Here is a 21,583-nt window from a genome sequence, read left to right as displayed (position 1 = left end):
CTTTTTCTAGGAGCTGCAGACTCGAGGCGGGCGTGGCAGAAGACTGGATGCAGGCTTGCAGATACAGTGAGCGTTACGCTGCTGGATGCAGAATAACGCGAAGCGTGTGCTGCTCTTCGGGCATGGTTTAAATAGCCTCGAAAGTAGTCCCAGGTATGTATTCTTCCCCAGCCCCACCCGAGTAAAAGAATAGTCCCTAGGTAAAATAGTCCCTTCCAAGCTTCATTTGGCTTGGAGCTCTGCAGCATGGTCTGCACCAGGTAAGCTTGCAGCATGGTCTGCATCAGGTAAGTTCTACTCTATGAGCCTGGCGCCTATGGCGCCAGGACTGACTCTCCATATGAGCCTGGCGCCATAGGCGCCAGGACCGCACCCAAACAGCCCCTAGCAGTGGCTTTTGGGCTTGCTCAAAACAACTTGATGCCTGCTTCTGGGGTTGCTGGACCTGGTCTGGTTCCCCGGGGGTAGGCATCATGACACAAGTAAGCCTTTTCGGAAGTGTCCCTGGGCCAACCAGTGGGCTGACCAGCTTGCACAGGAGGTTTGCCCCGATACCGCTGCCGTTTCCAGGAGGTCCTTGAAACTTGCGACATCGCTATGTGTTCACGGCACTCTCACACCAAATTTCGTACACTTGGTGTTCCCAGGTCTGGATTAAAGTGAGTGCGCCCGAACCGGCATACACGCGGTTATCGTGTCGCCCAGCCGTGGTGACGAACTTCGCAAGTTCATTGCAGCTGTGGTCCTCTGTGCCCTGAAGCCTGCTACAGCGAGCGGAGAAATCGCCACTGTCCCGTAGGGGAATCAACGTAACTTCGTCGCTGAAAGCCGCAGAGCCGGGAGATTGCCGCATTTGAACCTGCAACCGAAGTGGACTTGACAGCTGAAGTTTGGTCCAGAGTGCACTGGAGGTCGATGTGTTAGTAATTGGAACCCTAACCGGTGGGCCAAAGCACATCCATCCATTTTTATGCACGAGTGGCCCCCGAGGCCCCTTCTCCTTTCCACTTCTAGTGTGAACTATTCCCAACTCTTGGAATCGACTCTGCTCCCCCAGCAGAGGCCCTCCTGGAATAGTGGGAACCCATTCTGCATCACCTCACCTACCTTCCTGAGCTACTACAGCCCCTACAAAAGACCCTGCTTTGAACTACCGCGTGCGCCAGCTTCGCAAGTACATTTGAGCATTAGGCTCCCCTCATTTTAGGGATTGAACTGCCTTTCAGTTAGGACTGCGTTTGATGCAGAAGGACCTAAAGACTATTTGCACTGCCTGCTTCCTTCCCTGTTTAGGTTGTGGACCCATTTGGTGCATTCATCCTCTAGATCCCATTGGTCTTGTGTATATATGTATATATATATATATATATATATATATATATATATATATATATAGGATTGTATTGGTTTAATAGTATTGCTGTGATTTTCTTAATGTGTATTGAATTGCAAAGGCCTTGGAATAAATGTATTTGTGTTTTCGAAATATATACACCTGACTGGGAGTGATTTGTAATTGTCCTTTACTCTGTGCGCTCACTGAGGACTTTCAGTCACCCTCACCTATCCTGAGACCTAGTCTTGACCGCCGCCACTCCATCTTGATTGGTCTGGCTTGTCCAGAAGGTTACCCTATTCCAGGAAACTAGGCTGGCCTTCTGAGCCTCTGCCCACCAGGTAAGAGTTCAGAAATCAGTCTTAACAATAGTCAGGGCATATTTTCCTTGAGCTTCAATTCCATTAACCCATTGAATTGTTGTGCAAATCTGTATTGCCAACAGACACTATGGTCCCTCGGGTTTACCACTATTGGTAGCTCAACAGTGCCAACGTGGCAAGACCATATGGCTGGAAATAGGTATACTAACATTGAATGGTTGCCTAGCTGAGTACACCATACCTCCAGAGAACCACTTGCTAAAAGCTCTGAGGACACAAAAACAGTCAATAGTCGATCGCCAGAGACTGTTGTGCAATGAGATGCTAGGCAGTATATTGGGCTTCAGGACTCTGTTCTAAAAGGGACCAAATCCCACGTCAGAAATTCTTGTAGATCTGGCTCCCATTTTGGAGTTTTTTTAGATGACACCCCAAGCCGGTCTTGTTTTTGGTACCATGACTGCTCAAGACAGTCTGCATTAAAATCTCCCATAACCAGGCCTCCAGAAAAGGTGCGCACCAGGCCTTTTTACGCATAAAAATCTTGTACGACAGCTTTATTATTTTCCTGTGTACATTTACACACAGGTTTAGAGCAGAGGGCAGTGCAAAGGTAAGGCTACTTGACAGAAACCAGAAGGCTTCTTTTGATGTTTATCTACATGGATATAATAGCAAGCCATGGATAAAAGCATCTGAAACAGAATGTATTTCTCTGAAGCCTTTCAAAAAAAGAACCTGCACACTGATAAAAGAATTGGTTTATTTCCATTCAGCTTCTGCTCATGGAGCAAACCGAAGCACTGTGCATATTTATTTTCTGCTAGCATTTTAGGATTGTAAAATTTATAATATGTAAAACTAAGTTGCAATTGAGAATAAATATTTTGTAACAAATTATACTTTTTTTTCCAGTGAAAGCAAACCAGTATTGCACAATTGTATTTTTCAGGAGTTCCTGTGCTGTGTGCATAATCATACGGAGGCAGATCATTTTTACACTTAGAATTTAATTGACACTAATTATAAAAACTGTGTGTAAAATGATGACTACGCACAGTATAGTTTACATCCATTCAACCTTGCAGTAAATGGGGTATATTACTATAAATAGTCTGTGGCAGCAGAGTTTTTGTTCAAGGGCGAGTGATTGTCATTGCACCAATCACAGGTGTTCTAGCCTCATATCTAAAAGACTACAATTAAAAACATCCAAAACCTGGACTCTCCAGGAAGTGCAAGTGCTGAAAGTTACATTTGTAATTGAAATAGAAACTCAGCAAAACCTGTCCCTGTGATAATCCAGATAGGTATTTAACTTTATGTAGCGCTTCATACATGGTTCGTCTAACATCTAGGCACTGTGATGATTAAACCTCAGTCGATACTCAGTTAACCGACCACTGAAGGATGTTAGCCAATAAGATAGCTCAACCGGTTCAGCACTCGTTACTGTGATCTGTAGGTTGCAGGTTCGAATCCCTGCAAGGCCAACACAGCCTTTCATCCTTTCAAGGTTGATAAAGGAGTACCGACTTCAGTTTGGTGATAATTGTGATAAACGTGTTCTACGTACAGCATGGAGTCCTTTCCTCTCTGCACTGTTCTATCATAACATTGGCATACCATTCGGTAGTAATAGCTCCAGGAAATGAGGCCTTTCATTAAACATCATAAGACAATTCTGCTATAGAACCTCAAAACATACAATAAATTCATGCTTGCTTTACTATGTAATTGGCTAGGTTTTTGTGTTTTCAACATTTAAATATATACAGGAGAGTTAGAATGGCCAGACCCTAGAGAAATAATGAAAGGCGTATTCTGTCACAATGCAGAAAGCTGCCGCATGGTAATGATTTCCATGTTTTTGCACACGTCGGCTGGATGACGCATACATTTTACTCTCTTGTAAAGGATAAAAATCATTTTTACTCTCTTAAAAATCACATTTACTCTCAAAGTTTAAAAATAGGGAGTAAAATACTCCCACCTGAAAATCTTATCTGGAGCACTGCCCACAACTATAACATAGGCCCCTTCGTTCGGGGTTTGCATAGAGTAAGAGAAGTCTGACAGAAAATCCTCCAAACCTACACGATCAAGGTTAAAATAGATATTAATTAAAAAGCACTTTGTAAACTTGTCTGAAGCCGACGGCTTCCACGACAGGAGCGTAATCAGCATATCCGATCTTAATGAGTTAATTGGGGTAGCTTCAATCCCCCGATAATGTTAATGTATATTTGTACTGCGCACTATCACCACCGGAGTGGTCCCCTGGCGCTCTGGCTGCTCTGAAAAAGGGAAGGGGGGGCGAGTTAGTGGGAATAAGATGGAAAAGTGCAAGAGAGTAGTGATGTGCTGTTGGCAGCCTCAGCCCGGTGGGTCCGTTGACTGGGCTTGGGGTGTTTTACGGTCGGTAGTCGTGTGCTGTTGTGCGAGTCTATGTGTGGTTTGTTTTGTTGTTGCAGGGTAGTGAGGTTTGTGCGGATTGCTGTGTTGTAGGCTTGTGGTTGTGTTTGTTTAGAGTTTGAGAGGTGTAAGCAGAGGGGTGAAATTGTTAGTGGATCGGTAAATTGGCATTGCTGTCCTTGCAATTATGCCTAGGTGTGATGCTTGCTATCATTCACTATTTCATCCGAGTGTGGCACTTGCTAATCTTCAATATCCTATCTAGATGTGAGGCAGGCTAGTGATCACGATTCCCCCCCAGTGTAGGACAGGCTAACATTCACAATCCCATTTAGATGTGGAGCAGGCTAAATATAAGCATTCCATCTAAGTGTGGCACATGCTAACATTCACAATCCTATCTAGATGTGACGCAGGCTAAAGATAAGCATTCCATCTTATTCCATCTAAGTGTGGCGTATGCTAACATTCACAATCCCATTTAGATGTGGAGCAGGCTAAATATAAGCATTCCATCTAAGTGTGGCACATGCTAACATTCACAATCCTATCTAGATGTGACGCAGGCTAAAGGTAAGCATTCCATCTTATTCCATCTAAGTGTGGCGTATGCTAACATTCACAATCCTATCTAGATGCGATGCAGGCTAAAGTTAAGAATTCTATCCGAGTGTGGCACTTGCTAATCTTCAATATCCGATCTAGATGTGAGGCAGGCTAGTGATCATGATTCCTCCCCAAGTGTGGCACATGCTTACATTCACAAACCTATCTAGATGCGATGCAGGCTAAAGTTAAGAATTCTATCCGAGTGTGGCACTTGCTAATCTTCAATATCCTATCTAGATGTGAGGCAGGCTAGTGATCACGATTCCCCCTAAGTATGGCACATGCTAACATTCACAATCCTATCTAGATGCAACGCAGGCTAAAGATAAGCATTCCATCTAATTACATCCAAGTGTGGCGTATGCTAAAGATAAGCATTCCATCTAATTCCATGTAAGTGTGGGGTATGCGAACATTCACAATACACAGCCCTGTAACCCCTAGACCTTTTGGACGTGGGAAACAGCTTGTCTGCAGCTCCTCCCAGACTACCTGTTCCTTTCAGGCAGCTTATGAAAGAGTCTGTAGTTTATTGTTGTTAATGGCTGTCAGAAGCCCGCCACAGGGGCGACCTCTTTCACCCCGTTCAGCCTTGATTGCAAACACCTCATAACCATCCATGATGGGAGCATCACACATTAGGGGTTCCTGCAGAAAAATAACATCAAAGGCACTTAAAATATCTTTGTTACAAGAGATATTGTTAAAACCCCTTGAATTCCAAGAAACCATGGATCTTAAGGGTAATCATGTGTGGAGATCAGAACCAACTACTTCCCCATGTAGTGCATTCACAATCCTGACCCAATCGTAGCTAGCTCTTCTCTCGCCCTCCGGCGTATTGGAACAGGCCCCCCCCCTGCCTCTGGAGCAGGACTTTCTTAAATTCCGGAAGCTCCTCAAGACCCACCTCTTCACCTGCTCCTTCTCTTCTCTGCTAATCCCAAAGTTGTTGTGATTGGTGTCCACGGCCTTTATGCATCCTCAGGGTCTCTGACCTCCCACACCCAATCTGCCCAGCTCCTGTCTATACTCAGCACTTGCCCTGGCATACACTCCACCTCAGAAATGTGCACTTACTCATAACGTGGCCCCTGACCATGTAGCACTAATCAACCCAAGCACTTCATCTGTGGTTCACCGATGAGCCAGGATTCCCCAGCACTTACGCCCTCTGCCCTTTTTCCTTGCTGCACGTGGCTGTTTTGAATTCTCACAAGGCATAGTAGGTTCCTCATTCCTCATTTTCCCTCCACTGCTCTTATTAATTATTGTTTTATAATGCATTTCACTCCCTTGTTGCCTCCCTGCACCCTGTGGGCACTTTGAAAAGGTATTTTACTTGCTGTATAAGCGCCTAACAAGCAAACAAATGTATCACAGCTTTTCTGACTATTAATAAAAGGTCATCGGTCCGCGACAACCCTGGTCTAAAAGGATGACTTTAGAGACCATCCTGGGGTCATCTGATGATCATCGAACTACACTAGAAGTCATTCCCACATCATCAGACGTCATCAGGCTGTAAAAGTCATCAGCAAATATCTCAGAATGGTGGATGATGATTTGGGGATGAACTTAGGATGACTTAATGAATATGCTAACGTTATCCCCATTTTAGAAAATGTTGTTCCTGATGCTTTTAGGATGACCTACTGATCACTTCAAGAGATTGCACGTTTGTCCTTGATGATTTGGGGAAGACTTACTGATTACTTCAGAACATCAGAGTTTGTAGGATGATATGCGGACCAATACAGATAGTCATTCTGCTTTTGCTTAGTTGCACTTATGCTGAATGATCCCCCACTGTGGCAAGTGTAAAGTTTGAGACTATGTTGGGCCAAAGTAGAAGCCAGAGGCCTAAACATACCATGCACCCGTGAGAATCCTTTGCCATCCCAGTCAAAAGCAGGCACCCATCACCCTCACAATCCCCAATGTGGCATGGATAAAGCATGAGTCTATGTTGAGCCAAAGTGGAAGAAAGAGGAATAAACATAGCATGCACCCCCTGGGTGAGAATCCTTTGCCATCCCAGTCAAAAGCAGGAACCCAGCACCCTCACAATCAATACATTTCCATGCTGACTTGTTAGGTAAGAATTGGTGTTGTCCCACTGTGTGAGACTACACAACACTTATCTGCTTGGTATTAGGTAAGCCCACCTTTTGGTACAAGTCTGAACTACACAGGTTGGCACTGTGACTGAGCAGCCAGGCTTATCTCAAGAGGGATAACTGTGAGCTGATTAACAAAATATGAGGGGGCCAATAGTTCAATTAACAGGGAACGTCCTTACTTAATCAGTAGCGTAACACGAAAGTTTGGACAATTGCCAACCTTTATTCAAGTTTACGTGAAACTAACCAAACAAGTCTGTATTCCAAAGCAAGGCAGACAGTCTGTACTTTGGAATAAATCCCCTGTGGTTAAGGGCACAGTTATTTCTAACAGAGCAAGAAACTACTATGGGTTTTACCGCCCACAGTGGCAAGGCTGTGTAGGAAGACAGGAAAGGATAGATTTAGATTCTAAATTTCCCTTCCTTGCAGCCTCATCTATCCCTGTGTAGCGCTGCTGGACTGCCTACAAGAATAAGAAGAGACTAACTTCTTCTACATGTCAAACACCATTCATCCTTGCATCAATGTGCCCAATAACCACTCTCTTCCCCTATGTGTATGCATGGGAAGAGACAAATACCAGATCTAAAAACAGTGCTTGCGTGATGGGGAGAGCGTCCATCCACTGGATTGTCTCCAAGTTTATTTGCCTGGGATTGTACGTCCACCCCCATCCACTGTTGTTAAAACAGGAAAGACTCCAAGTCAGGTAAAGAAACCTCCGACATTGACCCACGTGGAATGGAAACCCAACCCACACCACACTGGTTAGAACAAGCAATACTAACAACAACACAAAAGGGAAATCCAGCAAACTACACTGCAGCCTCCTCAACATGAGATCCATGGCAAAACACAACAGAAACCAATGACCTAAGCGAAGGAGGCACAGACGTGCTCTTCCTTACAGAAACCTGGCTATCAGACAACTATAAAGCCATCACGAACAAAGCAATATCCGACAATTATAAATTAATACACACCAACAGAGAAAACCGAAGAGGAGGTGGAATCGCAATTATACACAAAAAAAACACCTGAGCATCTCGAATCACTACAACCAACGTGGAAGACCCTCCCAATCAAGATAGAACTCAAAGACCAATCCAACATAGTATTCCTACTGATCTACAGACCATCTTCTTACAACGCCAACTTTGCAACAAAACTAGCGGACGAGGCCGCCATGCTATCAACCCACCACGACAATCTAGGTGAAAGAGATCCCACCGATACAAACGTAGATACAACAGAAGACACACTTTTGGATCACCAAGGCCATTGACCAATTAGCACCAGCTAAAACATTCAAAGCAACACCACCAAAAACAACTGGCAGCAAAATGGTTCACAGAAGAACTGAAAAACGCCACAAGAATCGGCCAACAATTCATAGAAAGAACTCCATCACCCCTACACAAACACTTTGTTAAAGTCATTTGCACCAGAGCAGGGTCTGTGTAGTAGCTGCACAGCGGTTACTGTGTCTGGGAGCCTTAGCCTGCGCAGGTATTATATATGTAGTCACTTAAACCAGAGCAGGGTCTGTGCAGTAGCTGCACATCAGTTACTGCGTCTGCGAGCATTAGCCTGCGCAGGTATTATTAGATTTGTAGTCACTTACACCAGAGCAGGGTCTGTGTAGCAGCTGCAAAGCAGTTACTACGTCTGCGAGCATTATCCGGCACATGTATATATATATATATATAGTCACTTACACCAGAGCACGGTCTGTGTAGCAGCTGCACAGCAGTTACTGCCTCTGCAGGCATTGCAGAGTCTGAACCGTACTGTAAAGGAGCCTCGGAGCAGCTACTCTGTCTATGCCAACAACAGGTTGCCCAGTGTAATTTCAAAACCAGATGTTTAGAAAATCACGTACTTACAATATTTAATTTCAACAAGTGATAAGTGCAACACAAGGAATTACAGCTTCAACGTGCATTCCTAGAGGTTGCAAAACGGCTCCTCTTAACAAAATAACAACAAAGGGATAAGAACGTCTAAGTTGATGGATGCTAAAAGAAATGCATATAAAATTCACTAAAAGAGATGGATCGCATACACTCACCTGAAACTGCCTGGAAAACGGGACATGAGCGTTTCGTAAAGAGTAGTTTTCTACTTCCAATTCGAGAAACGGACAATAGCAACACTCTGCCTCAACGACATCACATGGGCTGCTCTGCATCACGTGGGTTTAGACATCCCCTTCATCACGTGGGCTGCTCTGCATCACGTGGGCTTCAACGTTCACGTCATCATCATTTGTGCACGAGCTGGAAGTCAAGGCGTTACCAGAGCGATTCCTCCGTTGCAAAACACATTTCGTATAGTTGATTGTTATTTGGTTTCTGGTTGATAAGTCTTAAAATTATCTCATGTTGATTGTCAATATTGGGGAGGGGGTATTTCCGTGTATTTGGTGGTTTATAATGTGCATCGGGTGAGAGTTATTTCGGTGTATTTTTGGGATATGTAACGTGCATCACAAGGGTGAGGCAATATTGGGGAGGGGGTATTTTGGGGGTAACTGTACAGTTATTTATTTCTCCTGCACGGGAGGGGGGGCGATTTGGCAATCCCCGGGGAGGGGATTGTTCATTTACCCCTTTGCAATGTGTGGCAGAGAAGGCTAAACGGAGGCCTTGTATTGCTTTCATTATCAATCACACATTTAAAGTCCCTATGAGACCCGCTAGCATTGTGTGTTTGTTTTAAAGTTTGCCCATACTTTCCGAAATGCCTTTAAGGCTTAATGACGTGTATCTGTAACGTCGTTGTGACGTTTTCACGTGGGACGTCTACCGTGGTTAGGGAGAAGATTGCGGAGGCAGGAGCACTCCACGCCGTGCGCGGGCAGGTATTTATTTTTTATTGAGCATTTATAATGTGCTTATTCATCGCGGAAAAGTGCCAGGCATATTTAATGATGATAATGATATTTTTATTTAAATCGAGCTCATTCACAGGTGTTTCACAGTGTGCAAGGGAGGGGAACGGGGAGAACAAAACACTGATGGGTTTGTTTTAACTATTTTGTTTTTAGTTGCACCAACAGCGGATCTTTGTGTGTCTTCTTGGCTGCTATCCCCATCCTTGGCTCCACCCACCCCCAAACAGAAGTGGTTTATGGCCGTGCCGCACACGAAGAGGGAATTTCAGGGCAGATTCGGCTGCCGCCATCTTCACCCTTATCCAGTGGTGGAAATTGAAAACATTTGGTGGGGGTCCCACAAGGGCCGGGGTGGGGGCAGAGTTGAAAAGGCGGTGCCCAAAGAGGCAGTGTTTGGGGGTGGAGCTGGCAGTTGACCTCCGATCAAAGGAAATGTCCAAAATAATAGTTTAAAACGGTGCAATTTCTTTCATGCTGCTTCTTTTCCAAACTATATATCATTTCCACTTCCATGGCACTGGCGATGAGTTACTTCACTATGCGAATAATAGTTTTGACCAGTGTTGCTGAGTAAATATTCTTTAAAATGCACAATTTGCATCCCATTTTATAAGAAAAATTCCCCCCCCTTGGGTACTGGAAATGTCCAAAATAATAGCTTAAAACGGTGCAATTTCTTTCATGCTGCTTCTTTTCCAAACTATATATCAATTCCACTTCCATGGCACTGGCGATGAGTTACTTCACTATGCGAATAATAGTTTTGACCAGTGTTGCTGAGTAAATATTCTTTAAAATGCACAATTTGCATCCCATTTTATAAGAAAAACTCCCCCCCTTGGATACTATTCAAACATGGTCAGAAAAGGAATTAATTGCCGTTTACAACTATAGGCCACTTTTTCATTGGTGCCTGAGACAATTTTGTGGCCCAGTCCGACCCGCACTTGTACAAGGGAGCAAACCGTACCATCCATCTGTGCACCTAAACTACCAACAGCAATGTTAGTCTACACTGTGATCTGAGCTCATACAGAGGATTATTTTAAGCAGACTGTTAAAGAATCATTAAAAGGAGAAATTACTCTAGGTAATGGTGAAAGAGTAGATAATCTGTGGGGAAATCCTGGTTTAAACCGAGGGATTGTCCTGCAACCTCATTCTTAAAACCTGCTGTTTTCTTTTACTTGAACCACACCCGGCACAGCTCCTGCAGTTCCCCTCTGAAAGCAGTTGGGTGGCTGCATCGTGTGGGGTAGTTTCAACGATAATAGGGGTATTTATTTATTCATGCAATGTTTGACGGCTGCCTGTATATTTATTTTTTTATGTTATGTTATTTGTTATGTTATTTTGCACTTATATAGCGCCTTATATACCATTGGTATGGTCTGAAGGCGCTGGTAGGTTGAACGCCCTTGGGAACCGCAGTTCAGATCAGTAGAGAGAGTAGGGAGAGTCAAAAAGGTGCGTGTGAGCACCGGATATGTGTGCAGCTCGTGCGGTACTTGTGTAATAGCTGCTTCTTATCGGTAGGTGTGGTGGTTGAGAGATCAGGAGAATGTGTTCGTTCTGGCAGGATTTATCCGGAACGGATGTGGCTGCGTTAGGCCTGAGGAAAACGCCTGGCTGGGGGTGTGCGACCAGCAGTGTTTACATAGAATGATGTGGAGTAAGCGGCGGATGTTCGTATGAGAACAGTTATACCGAATGGTGTCATAGTATCTCTGTGGTCTAGTTGAGTGGTGATGTAAAGGAGAGAGCAAGCGTGGTGGTGTGATATGATGGGTTATATGCTTTTTCAATGTGCAAACCTCTAAATGCAACTTTCCCAGAGAGGCTACTGGGCGAAACTTCTAAGTACAATTTTCCACACAGAGGCTATTGGGTACACTTCTAAATTCAATTTATCAGAGAGGCTATTTGGCACACTTCTAAATGTAACTCTCACAGAGGCTATTGGGTACACTTCTAAATGCAATTTTCACAGAGCATCTACTGGGCACACTTCTAAATTCAAGTTTCCAGAGAGGCTATTGGGCAAACTTCTAAATGCAACTTTCCAGAGTGTCTATTGGATACACTTCTATAATCAACTTTCACAGATGCTATTGGTAGCACTTCTAAATACAACTTTCAAAGCGTGACTATTGGGCATACTTCTAAATGCAGCTTTCACATAGGATATTGGGCCCATACAAGTATCCGACAAACTGCATAAATGAATTAATAATCCGGGTCCATGTATCCGACAAACATTGCATAAATAAACTGGGTCGTGACTGAGGACTGTAACTTCCTCTGGTGACCCTGTGCACCGTGCACGGGGTCACCAGAGGAAGTTATAGTTTGCTTTTCCTGCAGCTGTGACCTGTATCAAAGTCCTGCTGTGTACACTTAGGGGGGGTGGAGCCATCGGAGCGTTCCTGGCAGCAATAAGCTGCTCCGCCCCCCTACTCTGTGCAGCTGCGGGCGCTTTCTTTTTTTTCCAAGTAACCCAGCGCAGAGCATGGGTTTGGGGTTTGCGGCGGCTGACTGGCCGGATCCCGCGATCCGGCTACACATCTGGTGCCGGATCTCGGATCCGACGAGAGCCGGCCCAATGATCAGTGCTGCCATTATCTGCGCAACACGGCTTTCACTGTTATAACAGCAATGAGCTCACTACGACGACATGCAGTTCCCTTGGTATGATTTCTGTAACTTTACTGCCTTTACGAGGTGAGGGGTTATGAACATTGCATGGAGATGTGCCTGACTTTACCGCTCAGTGCTGCCAGGCAGTGCATTGAGCTGTACCGGCCAGAGTCTGTACCACAAGATGTCTTTTGACCCCCCCCATATTTCTTTATTTCTGTATAGGACCAACTTCCTTCATTTCCCTGCGACTTCCTTGATTTACCTGCGTTGTCTCACTGACTAGGTTCCTGCATGTTGCTTTGCTAGTATACAGTGAAAATGCAAACTCCTATGTAGTCTTGCCAGCAAGATAACCATGAGTATTTAGCCCTAATAAATAGCCATACTGTAGGCAGAGGTCTTCAATCTGTGGGGCGTGTGATCCAGGACAGCGAGAAAAGAGAAAATACATGCTCAGTCAGTGCAACGTGATGAGGGCGCGTGAAATAAATGCAGCCTCGACATGCTCTTTCCTGAATTTGGATTGCGTGTCCACGCTGCGTTGTTGCTTCCTGCTGGTGACGCCAGCGTCTTACTGCCTGGTAAGGGATGCCGCTTCTTGGCTCAGACCGCCACACCACAGTTGGACGCAGTGCCGGGAAGCAAGTGTTTCATGCCTTTGTCGGTCCCTCTGCTTCCCTCTCCGCCTTTGGACCCACGAAGACTAACGCATGGGGAAAGGTGAGCCAGGGGGCTGGATCACTGCAATGCTGGTTCTCCCTGGACCCCTCTCCCTCTGTGCCCCCACCTTGCTTGGCCATAGGGGAAGAAGAGGCGAGCAGCGATGGAAGCACGCATTGCCAGTGTTGTATGATATCCAGCTCCCCTACAGCAGATTGCTGGGCTCTCCAGCAATCTGCCGTGGGGTAGCCAGATATCGTACAACACCGCCCCCCCCTGCTTTGGCTGTCGCTCTGCCTCGTCACCCCTCTGGTCCATGGAACAGCGCTGGCCGGGTCCGAGATCCGGCATCAGGTGTCTGGCCGGATCTCGGGACCTGGCCTGCCTCAGCCATGACCAGGTTTTATCAAGCCCCCCAGCTTTGCAAAGGAAAGCTGGGGACTCGCTAACCTAATCTAAGCAGGGCTCCTTTCCCCAGCTGTCACTCGCGCATTTCCTGGCTCTGTTTGCTCATCCCGTTTGTTTTTTCTGTCCTGAAAGGGACACCACAGAAATCAATGGGCCATGAACATCACTGAGGCGGGGAGGGGTGTGGTCACTGTTGAAAGCAGGCGTTCTACATGCTGGACACATTATTGTTCAAATGTGCATTTTACACATTCAAAGGAAAAAAGTAATTTCCAAACTCAAAAACGCTGCTGAAACTGTCACGCCGCGGGGAAACTGGCGGCTTTGGAAGAAGTGGAAGCTGCGACCGCCATAGCGGATTCCATTACGTTTTTTGTTTTGAGCTGCGGTGCAGGTCTAGTCGTCGTTGCGACGTACCTGAACCGGTATTTAATCCTTTCCACTTCCGGGTTCAGGTGCGTTGCAACGTACAGTGTTTCGTCCTGTTCCTGCGCCGCTGCTACTTTTCGAAATTAATACCTTTCCCTTCCGCTTCATTAGTTTCTTTCCCTCTTCCAGTCCTTTCGCTCCTTACCTGCTCCGGTTATTCTTCTCGCCTTCTTTCTCTCTCTCCCTTGTTCTATTCCGTTCCAATCTATTTCCTTCCCCCCTTCCGCCTTGATCTCTTCCGTCTATTCTTTCCCGTCTTTTCTAGTTTTCCTCCTGTGTTCTTTCTCCTCGCTGTTCCTCCAGTTACCCCCCTCTGGCCTCTCTGTGAATTCCCGGATTCCGACCTCTGTCTGTTTTCAAGGATTGCCTCGTCCAGCCCTTTTCTGCTAAGTCTGCTGATGATTACTGTGTACCGACCTCTGTCTGCAAATTGGATTGCCTCGCCTCATCCTCTACAGTCTACTATTTAAGAACTTTCATCGTGCTGGTTCGTTCCCTGTTCCTCCTTCTACTGCTTCCTCAGGAGAGTCCATTACATCACTACGCTTGAAGATCTTTATCCTCCGGGGGTTTTTTGTGCCTTTGGCTTTTTCCCCTTTGTACAGCGACTGAGGAGGGCTGCCACAGATCACCCAAAGGGTGTCACTGTGGCGTCCTACCTTGGTCGTCCCTCTCTTCAAAAAAAACAAGGAGGGAAGGCTCGAACTAAGGTCAATCCAACGCTAACTCAACGTCGGAGAATTCAAGGTGAGGAGGAAGGGGAGGAAGGAGAGTCTCAGGAGGAAGAGGAGATTACCGACCTTCCTGACAGTTTGCAACGCCAAAATCTAGACATGGCCACTCCACAGCAAGTACAGGAACTGGTAGCAGCCGTCCAAAACTTGAGCCTAGAAGTCCAGAATTTAAAGGGCACTAATGCAGTTCTACAACAGAGGATGGCTGAGCGAGAACTACCGACAACCGATTTGCCTCCATTACCGTTAGTCTCTGAGAAGTTTGATGGGACGCCCAAAAGGCTTAAAGAGTTCTTAGATGCTTGTCACCTACATTTTTCATTTCGTCCACATGCCTTTGCTTCTGGCCATACCAAGGTTGGGTTTATGATAACCCATATGTCTGGCAATGCCTTGGCTTGGGCCACCCCTCTGGTCAATAGAACAGATCCAGTGCTTCTGGATTATGAGGCTTTCAAGACCATGATGAAACAAACTTTCCTTCGAACAGAGAGCACTTTTTTAGCCTCCGAGGATCTATTGGACATCCGACAAGGGAATGCAGACTTAATGTCGTATATCACCTCCTTTAAACAGATCGCTGCGGAGGCTGGATGGCAAGAACAAGCTCAGTACGCCATCTTTCGGAGGGGTCTGCGAGAAGAGCTAAAAGATGAACTAGCACGTATCGAACGCCCCTTAAGTTTTGCCGATCTTATCACTGCAACACTTCGGATCGATTTCAGGCTGTCTGAACGGCGAGCTGAACGACGTAAGATTAAGAGTGGTCTTCCGATGCCCCCAGCTACTTCTTCTTCAGCACCCCTTCCTCCTACTCGTCTCTCGCGTGAAGAGCCTATGCAGATCGGCACTACCCGTTCTCCTCTCTCTGCAGAAGAACGAAAGAGGAGGCGTGAAGGAAACCTATGCATGTACTGCGGATCTTCTAATCACCTGCTTCGAGAATGTCCTGATGTGCCTCCTAGACGCTCGGGAAACGAGTACCCTCGGTAAATTTGGGGACATATTACCGAGGGAAGGAGTCCAGTCCCTTTGTTACCCTCTCAGTCACCTCTTTGGAATGCTCTGACGATGATCGTCTTATGGTAATGACAGTCACTCTTCTGTATGGCCAGACCTCCATCCAGACTCAGGCTCTTCTGGATTGTGGAGCCGCAGGAAATTTCATCGATACCCACTGGGCAGAGAGTCAAGGACTGACTCGAATAGCTAAGACCGAGGATCAAACGGTGGAGGGTGTTGATGGCGAACCTTTGAGCTCAGGCCTTATTACCCATTCTACGGAAGTCCTCACCATGCGTATCATGCAACATACTGAACGCCTTTCTTTTGATATCATCAGAGCTGCTCATTTCCCCTTGATTCTAGGCATTGGATGGTTGCGTCGTCATAACCCTACCATTGATTGGTCTAGGAACCTGTTGAGTTTTCATTCAACCTTCTGTAAAGCAAGCTGTTTGCCGAAACCAAACTTTTCTATGATACAGACTTCCTGTGGGATGGAATCGAAGTCCATACATTGCTTACCATCCTATTTGAGCAGTTACGCTGAAGTGGTGGCAGAGAAGATTCCATTAGAGCTTCCTCCTCACAGACCTGAGGATTGTTGCATTGATTTGCACCCCGAGGCTTTAGTCCCTTTTGGTCGCATGTATCCCTTGACTTTGCAAGAAAGACATTATTTGAGAGATTACCTAGACAAGAACTTAGCCAATGAGTTAATCAGACCTTCTAAATCTCCTGCTGGTGCCTCCCTATTCTTCATTCCCAAGAAAGACACGCAAGAACTACGACCCTGTATCGATTACAGAGGATTAAACAAGGTAACCATCAAGGACAGATATCCTATGCCTCTCATCTCTGAAATTGTTCATGCCGTCCAGTCGGCCACAGTGTTTACTAAACTAGACTTACGCAATGCATACCATTTACTTAGGATCCAAACCGGAGACGAGTGGAAGACTGCCTTTAGGACACCTTTAGGCTTATATGAGTATCAAGTGATGCCCTTTGGCCTGGTAAATGCTCCATCTATCTTCCAACGTTTCATGGACAGACTTTTTTCAGATATTCTGGGACACTCTGTCATCATTTATCTTGATGATATATTGGTCTTTTCCCACTCTCAAGTAGAGCATAATACTCATGTCAGGGAGGTATTTCACAGACTCAAAGAAAATCATCTCTCTGTCAAACTGGAAAAGTGTGTGTTTTCGGCCACGTCCATATCGTATTTGGGATACATACTCTCCTCTGAGGGTATTGCCATGGACCCTCAGAAGGTCAATGCCATCCTAGATTGGCCGTCTCCTAAGTCCGTGAAAGACATCCAAAGATTCCTGGGGTTATCGAATTTTTACCGGAAGTTTATACCCAACTTCTCTCAACAAGTACTCCCGATGACCTCACTCCTTAAAAAGTCTTCCTCTCCCTTCAGGTGGTCTTCGCATGCCGAAGAGAATTTTCAACAACTCAAGCAAGCCTTCTGTTCAGCTCCCATATTAAGACAACCTGACCAGCTCCATCCTTTTATCGTGGAAACCGATGCATCCTCTGCTGCAATCGGAGCAGTGTTACTACAAGAGCATGAAGGGAAGGAACATCCAGTGTCCTATTATTCCAAGACACTTAACCCCAGCCAACGTAACTACTCTGTGATAGAGAGAGAATTGCTGGCTATGAAATTAGCTTGCACAGAGTGGCGACACCTCCTCCAAGGTGGAGAACACCCTTTTACACTTCGAACGGATCACAAGAATTTGCAGGTATTGCGTCAATTCGAATGTTACAACACACGACAGGCAAGGTGGGCACATTTTTTTGCCCAATTTGATTTCAACATTACTTATATTCCGGGTGAGCAAAACTTAGTGGCAGATGCCCTGTCTCGACGAGGTGATTACCTGTCAGAACAAGAAACTACTACTGAATTGATGTTTGCAAGATCTCGGATAATCGGAGCGGTGTCCACATTCCTGCAACAAGTTAAGGACGATTCTGGAGGGAGGTTTGAAGCAGAAAAGGATAACGTCAAAACCGATTATGTAATCAAGGAAGGTCTATATATGGTTAAGGACAAGTTGTATCTGCCAACTACGTCTTTAAGGAAGACAGCATTATCCTGGTGCCATGATACCAAGATTGCGGGCCACCGTGGAATTCGGAATACTCAAGAACTTTTATCGAGATATTTTTTCTGGCCTCGGATGAAGGAAGAGACTAGACACTACGTTCAGTCTTGTGTTACCTGTCTTCGTAACAAATATTCCACACAAAAGCCTTTGGGCTTGTTACAATCCGACGCCATACCCACAGGTCCGTGGACCACAATCTCGACCGACTTCATTGTAGAGTTGCCAGTGTCTCAGGGTTGTACTTGTATAATGGTAGTAATCGATTCTTTCACCAAAATGGCACATTTTTCGCCTCTACCGGGTGTACCATCAGCATCTCGCATGGCAGAAGTCTTCTTGAGCGACATATTTAAGCTACATGGAATGCCTACTAAGATCATCTCAGACCGTGGCAGCCAGTACACTTCTCATTTCTGGTCTGCTTTATGCAAGCGTTTAGGCATTGAAAGGGCCTTGACCTCGGGATTTCATCCACAATCAAATGGACAAACTGAACGTCTTAATGGTACATTAGAGCAGTATCTCCGGTGTTTTGTCAACCAACAGCAGGATGATTGGGTCCAATTGCTCCCTACGGCCGAATTTTCATATAACAACACCTGCCACTCTGCCTTGGGTTCTAGCCCTTTTTTCTGTATGTACGGGTATAATCCCCGTACCTTTCTTCCCTTGGTCAACATTGAGTCCTCGGTGCCCTCTGTGGAAGCTTCCCTATCTAATATTCGAGAAGCCCAAACCAAAGCTCGACAAGGACTCTTAGAGGCAAATGAAAGGAACCGATCCCAAGCAAATAGACACAGGAGACCAGTACCGAATTGGGAAGTTGGATCTAAGGTACTTCTGTCCACTAAATTTCTACCACGTTGGGTACACCCATCTAAACTGTCCCCTAGATTTATTGGACCTTACAAGATAACACAAATGATCAACCCTGTAGCATTTCGCTTACAGCTACCTGCACAACTAGGTCGAGTACATCCAGTGTTTCATGCCTCTCAATTGAAGACCTTCATAGAAGATAAGTGGTTCCGAAGAAGGAAGAACACTCAGATCCCCTCAGACCCCACTGGAGACGTTTATGAGGTATCCCAAATTTGCGACTCTAGATTTCATAAGGGTCGTCTAGAATACCTAGTACACTGGAAAGGTTACCCTAAGTCTGAAGATACCTGGGAACCCAAAGCCCATTTAAATACACCTCTCCTGTTGCGCAAGTTCCATTCCAGACATCCCAATAAACCCGGTGGGGAGACCCTTAGGAGGGGGCATACTGTCACGCCGCGGGGAAACTGGCGGCTTTGGAAGAAGTGGAAGCTGCGACCGCCATAGCGGATTCCATTACGTTTTTTGTTTTGAGCTGCGGTGCAGGTCTAGTCGTCGTTGCGACGTACCTGAACCGGTATTTAATCCTTTCCACTTCCGGGTTCAGGTGCGTTGCAACGTACAGTGTTTCGTCCTGTTCCTGCGCCGCTGCTACTTTTCGAAATTAATACCTTTCCCTTCCGCTTCATTAGTTTCTTTCCCTCTTCCAGTCCTTTCGCTCCTTACCTGCTCCGGTTATTCTTCTCGCCTTCTTTCTCTCTCTCCCTTGTTCTATTCCGTTCCAATCTATTTCCTTCCCCCCTTCCGCCTTGATCTCTTCCGTCTATTCTTTCCCGTCTTTTCTAGTTTTCCTCCTGTGTTCTTTCTCCTCGCTGTTCCTCCAGTTACCCCCCTCTGGCCTCTCTGTGAATTCCCGGATTCCGACCTCTGTCTGTTTTCAAGGATTGCCTCGTCCAGCCCTTTTCTGCTAAGTCTGCTGATGATTACTGTGTACCGACCTCTGTCTGCAAATTGGATTGCCTCGCCTCATCCTCTACAGTCTACTATTTAAGAACTTTCATCGTGCTGGTTCGTTCCCTGTTCCTCCTTCTACTGCTTCCTCAGGAGAGTCCATTACATCACTACGCTTGAAGATCTTTATCCTCCGGGGGTTTTTTGTGCCTTTGGCTTTTTCCCCTTTGTACAGCGACTGAGGAGGGCTGCCACAGATCACCCAAAGGGTGTCACTGTGGCGTCCTACCTTGGTCGTCCCTCTCTTCAAAAAAAACAAGGAGGGAAGGCTCGAACTAAGGTCAATCCAACGCTAACTCAACGTCGGAGAATTCAAGGTGAGGAGGAAGGGGAGGAAGGGGAGTCTCAGGAGGAAGAGGAGATTACCGACCTTCCTGACAGAAACTTGCGTTCACTAGTTTTCTTTGAGGTGTTTTTTTATTTTATTTTTTATTTTTTTTCTCCCTGAGCACCACACCAATACAGTTTGTGTGCCCCTTGCTTTGTGTTTTATTACAGATTATATTCATAGAGATGTTATGTTTACAAATAAATGCTTCCATTGTGCTGACAGCAGTTATTAGGAAATTAACCTGGGTTCATGGGTGCCAAACGGAGGCAGAAATACCCCAACCCATCCCTTGGCCAATAGCACTTCCTTTTTTTTAAAGTTTTAAAGTAATTGCAAAAAGCCCTATCGATTAGCAAGTTTTGCATATTTTTATTTTTGTTTTTATTGTTTTGGTTAAATTCAACCTTAAACACAGTCTCAGCAATGGTCTGTCAACCTGCTGAGCTACCCTCAGAGCCATCTACTATAGAACAAGTCTATGCATCCCATGATATACTAAAATCACTGCATTACCAACAGTACATTGGTTGCACCGCTACCATAGAAGTGATTTAAAGTGGAATTCATGTATATCATCCTGCTGTGGGTGCCAGGCCTTCGCCTGCATGTGGCACCATATATTGCAGAGAAGCCAGGGGCCCTTGTGTCTGGCATGGCAGCCGCGGCAGTCTGCTGCTACGTCAGCGCTGTCTCCTAACTGCAGTATAAGCTACATGGCTATTACTCGATGTTTCCGAAAGTTGGCTCGGTGAGTTAAGAACTACTGTATCGTATTCGATGTAAGATATGTAGATGAATGATTTGAATGCCAGCAGGCTGGACTTCACAACAGTTAAGGGTAACCTATAACAAGCTGATGCTCTTTCTCTCGCTCGCTCTATTATTTTGTTTTGTCTTTGAGTATGAGTCACGTTTTCAGGTATGTGCTCTTGACTGCTCTCTCTACCAGCTGGGGTGGACTGGCCTATAGGGAACTTTTGGAGATTTCCCGGTTGGACCCTGCACCCTAGGTCCCTTTTGTGTGCGGGGGAGGATGTGTGCTGACTGGCAGGGTGTAGTGCGCACATATTGGTACGGTCAATCTGGTACGTTTTATAATATCTTTTTAATTGTACTTTTTCAATTGCAGGGACACAAATTGGATTAATCATCCCATCTTGGACAGCAAAGTCCCCAGCAGCAATGGCACCATAAAACCTCCTGACATCTGTATTAGGACTTTCCGACGGTAAGAATGTCTTTTTTTTTTTTAAACAACTGTATTTTGCTGTGGGTGATGTTGGGGTAATTTTAAAGGTATAGTAGGAGTCACAATCAGGGATTTCAAACCTATTTTTGAGGCTGTTCCTTTCTCATGTCCAGTTTGAGGCGGTACTGAAAGTTCACGTCTCATTTGGGAGTTGCATTTACAGTGCACTGTGTACTCTCTCCTGGTTTCCCAGCGTTACGTCCTGCTTATTTGCTGATGCATAACACCTAAGAGCTGGTTTTAACCCCTGCTCATTTTTGAAGTCTCAGGTAGACCCATGTATCCTTGACTAACTGTTTTCATTGCAGCAGCATCGCTCCAAGCGTCGGTGTGTCAACCTAACCACCTGTGTCCCAGCAAGAAAAATCTAGTGAAGCACTTGACCCAATCACGCAGGCAAGTAAGGATTTCTTCTCCCTATGTAATATTGGTTGAGTAGAAGTGCTGAAGGTTTATATCG

The 21,583-nt window shown here is 45.6% G+C and overlaps 1 protein-coding gene across 2 annotated transcripts in view; it reads right to left on the bottom strand.

The window, feature by feature from the left end:
- Nucleotides 1-9,034, bottom strand: part of HAX1 (HCLS1 associated protein X-1) — a 396,934-nt gene extending 387,900 nt beyond the window's left edge. For both annotated transcript variants that reach the window (XM_069651848.1, XM_069651855.1), the window contains exon 1: nucleotides 8,881-9,034. In XM_069651848.1, the coding sequence (XP_069507949.1) occupies nucleotides 8,881-8,906 (26 nt within the window). In that variant the 5' untranslated portion in view covers nucleotides 8,907-9,034. The remainder of the gene's footprint in view (nucleotides 1-8,880) is intronic.
- Between the last annotated feature and the right edge of the window lie 12,549 nt (nucleotides 9,035-21,583).

This window comes from Ambystoma mexicanum, chromosome 1p (genome assembly GCF_040938575.1).
Source record: "Ambystoma mexicanum isolate Mex_15411 chromosome 1p, UKY_AmexF1_1, whole genome shotgun sequence".
Taxonomy (NCBI): Eukaryota; Metazoa; Chordata; class Amphibia; order Caudata; family Ambystomatidae; genus Ambystoma; species Ambystoma mexicanum.
The sequence above is the reverse complement of the archived record's forward strand: the minus strand, read 5'-3'. Positions and strand labels throughout refer to the sequence as shown.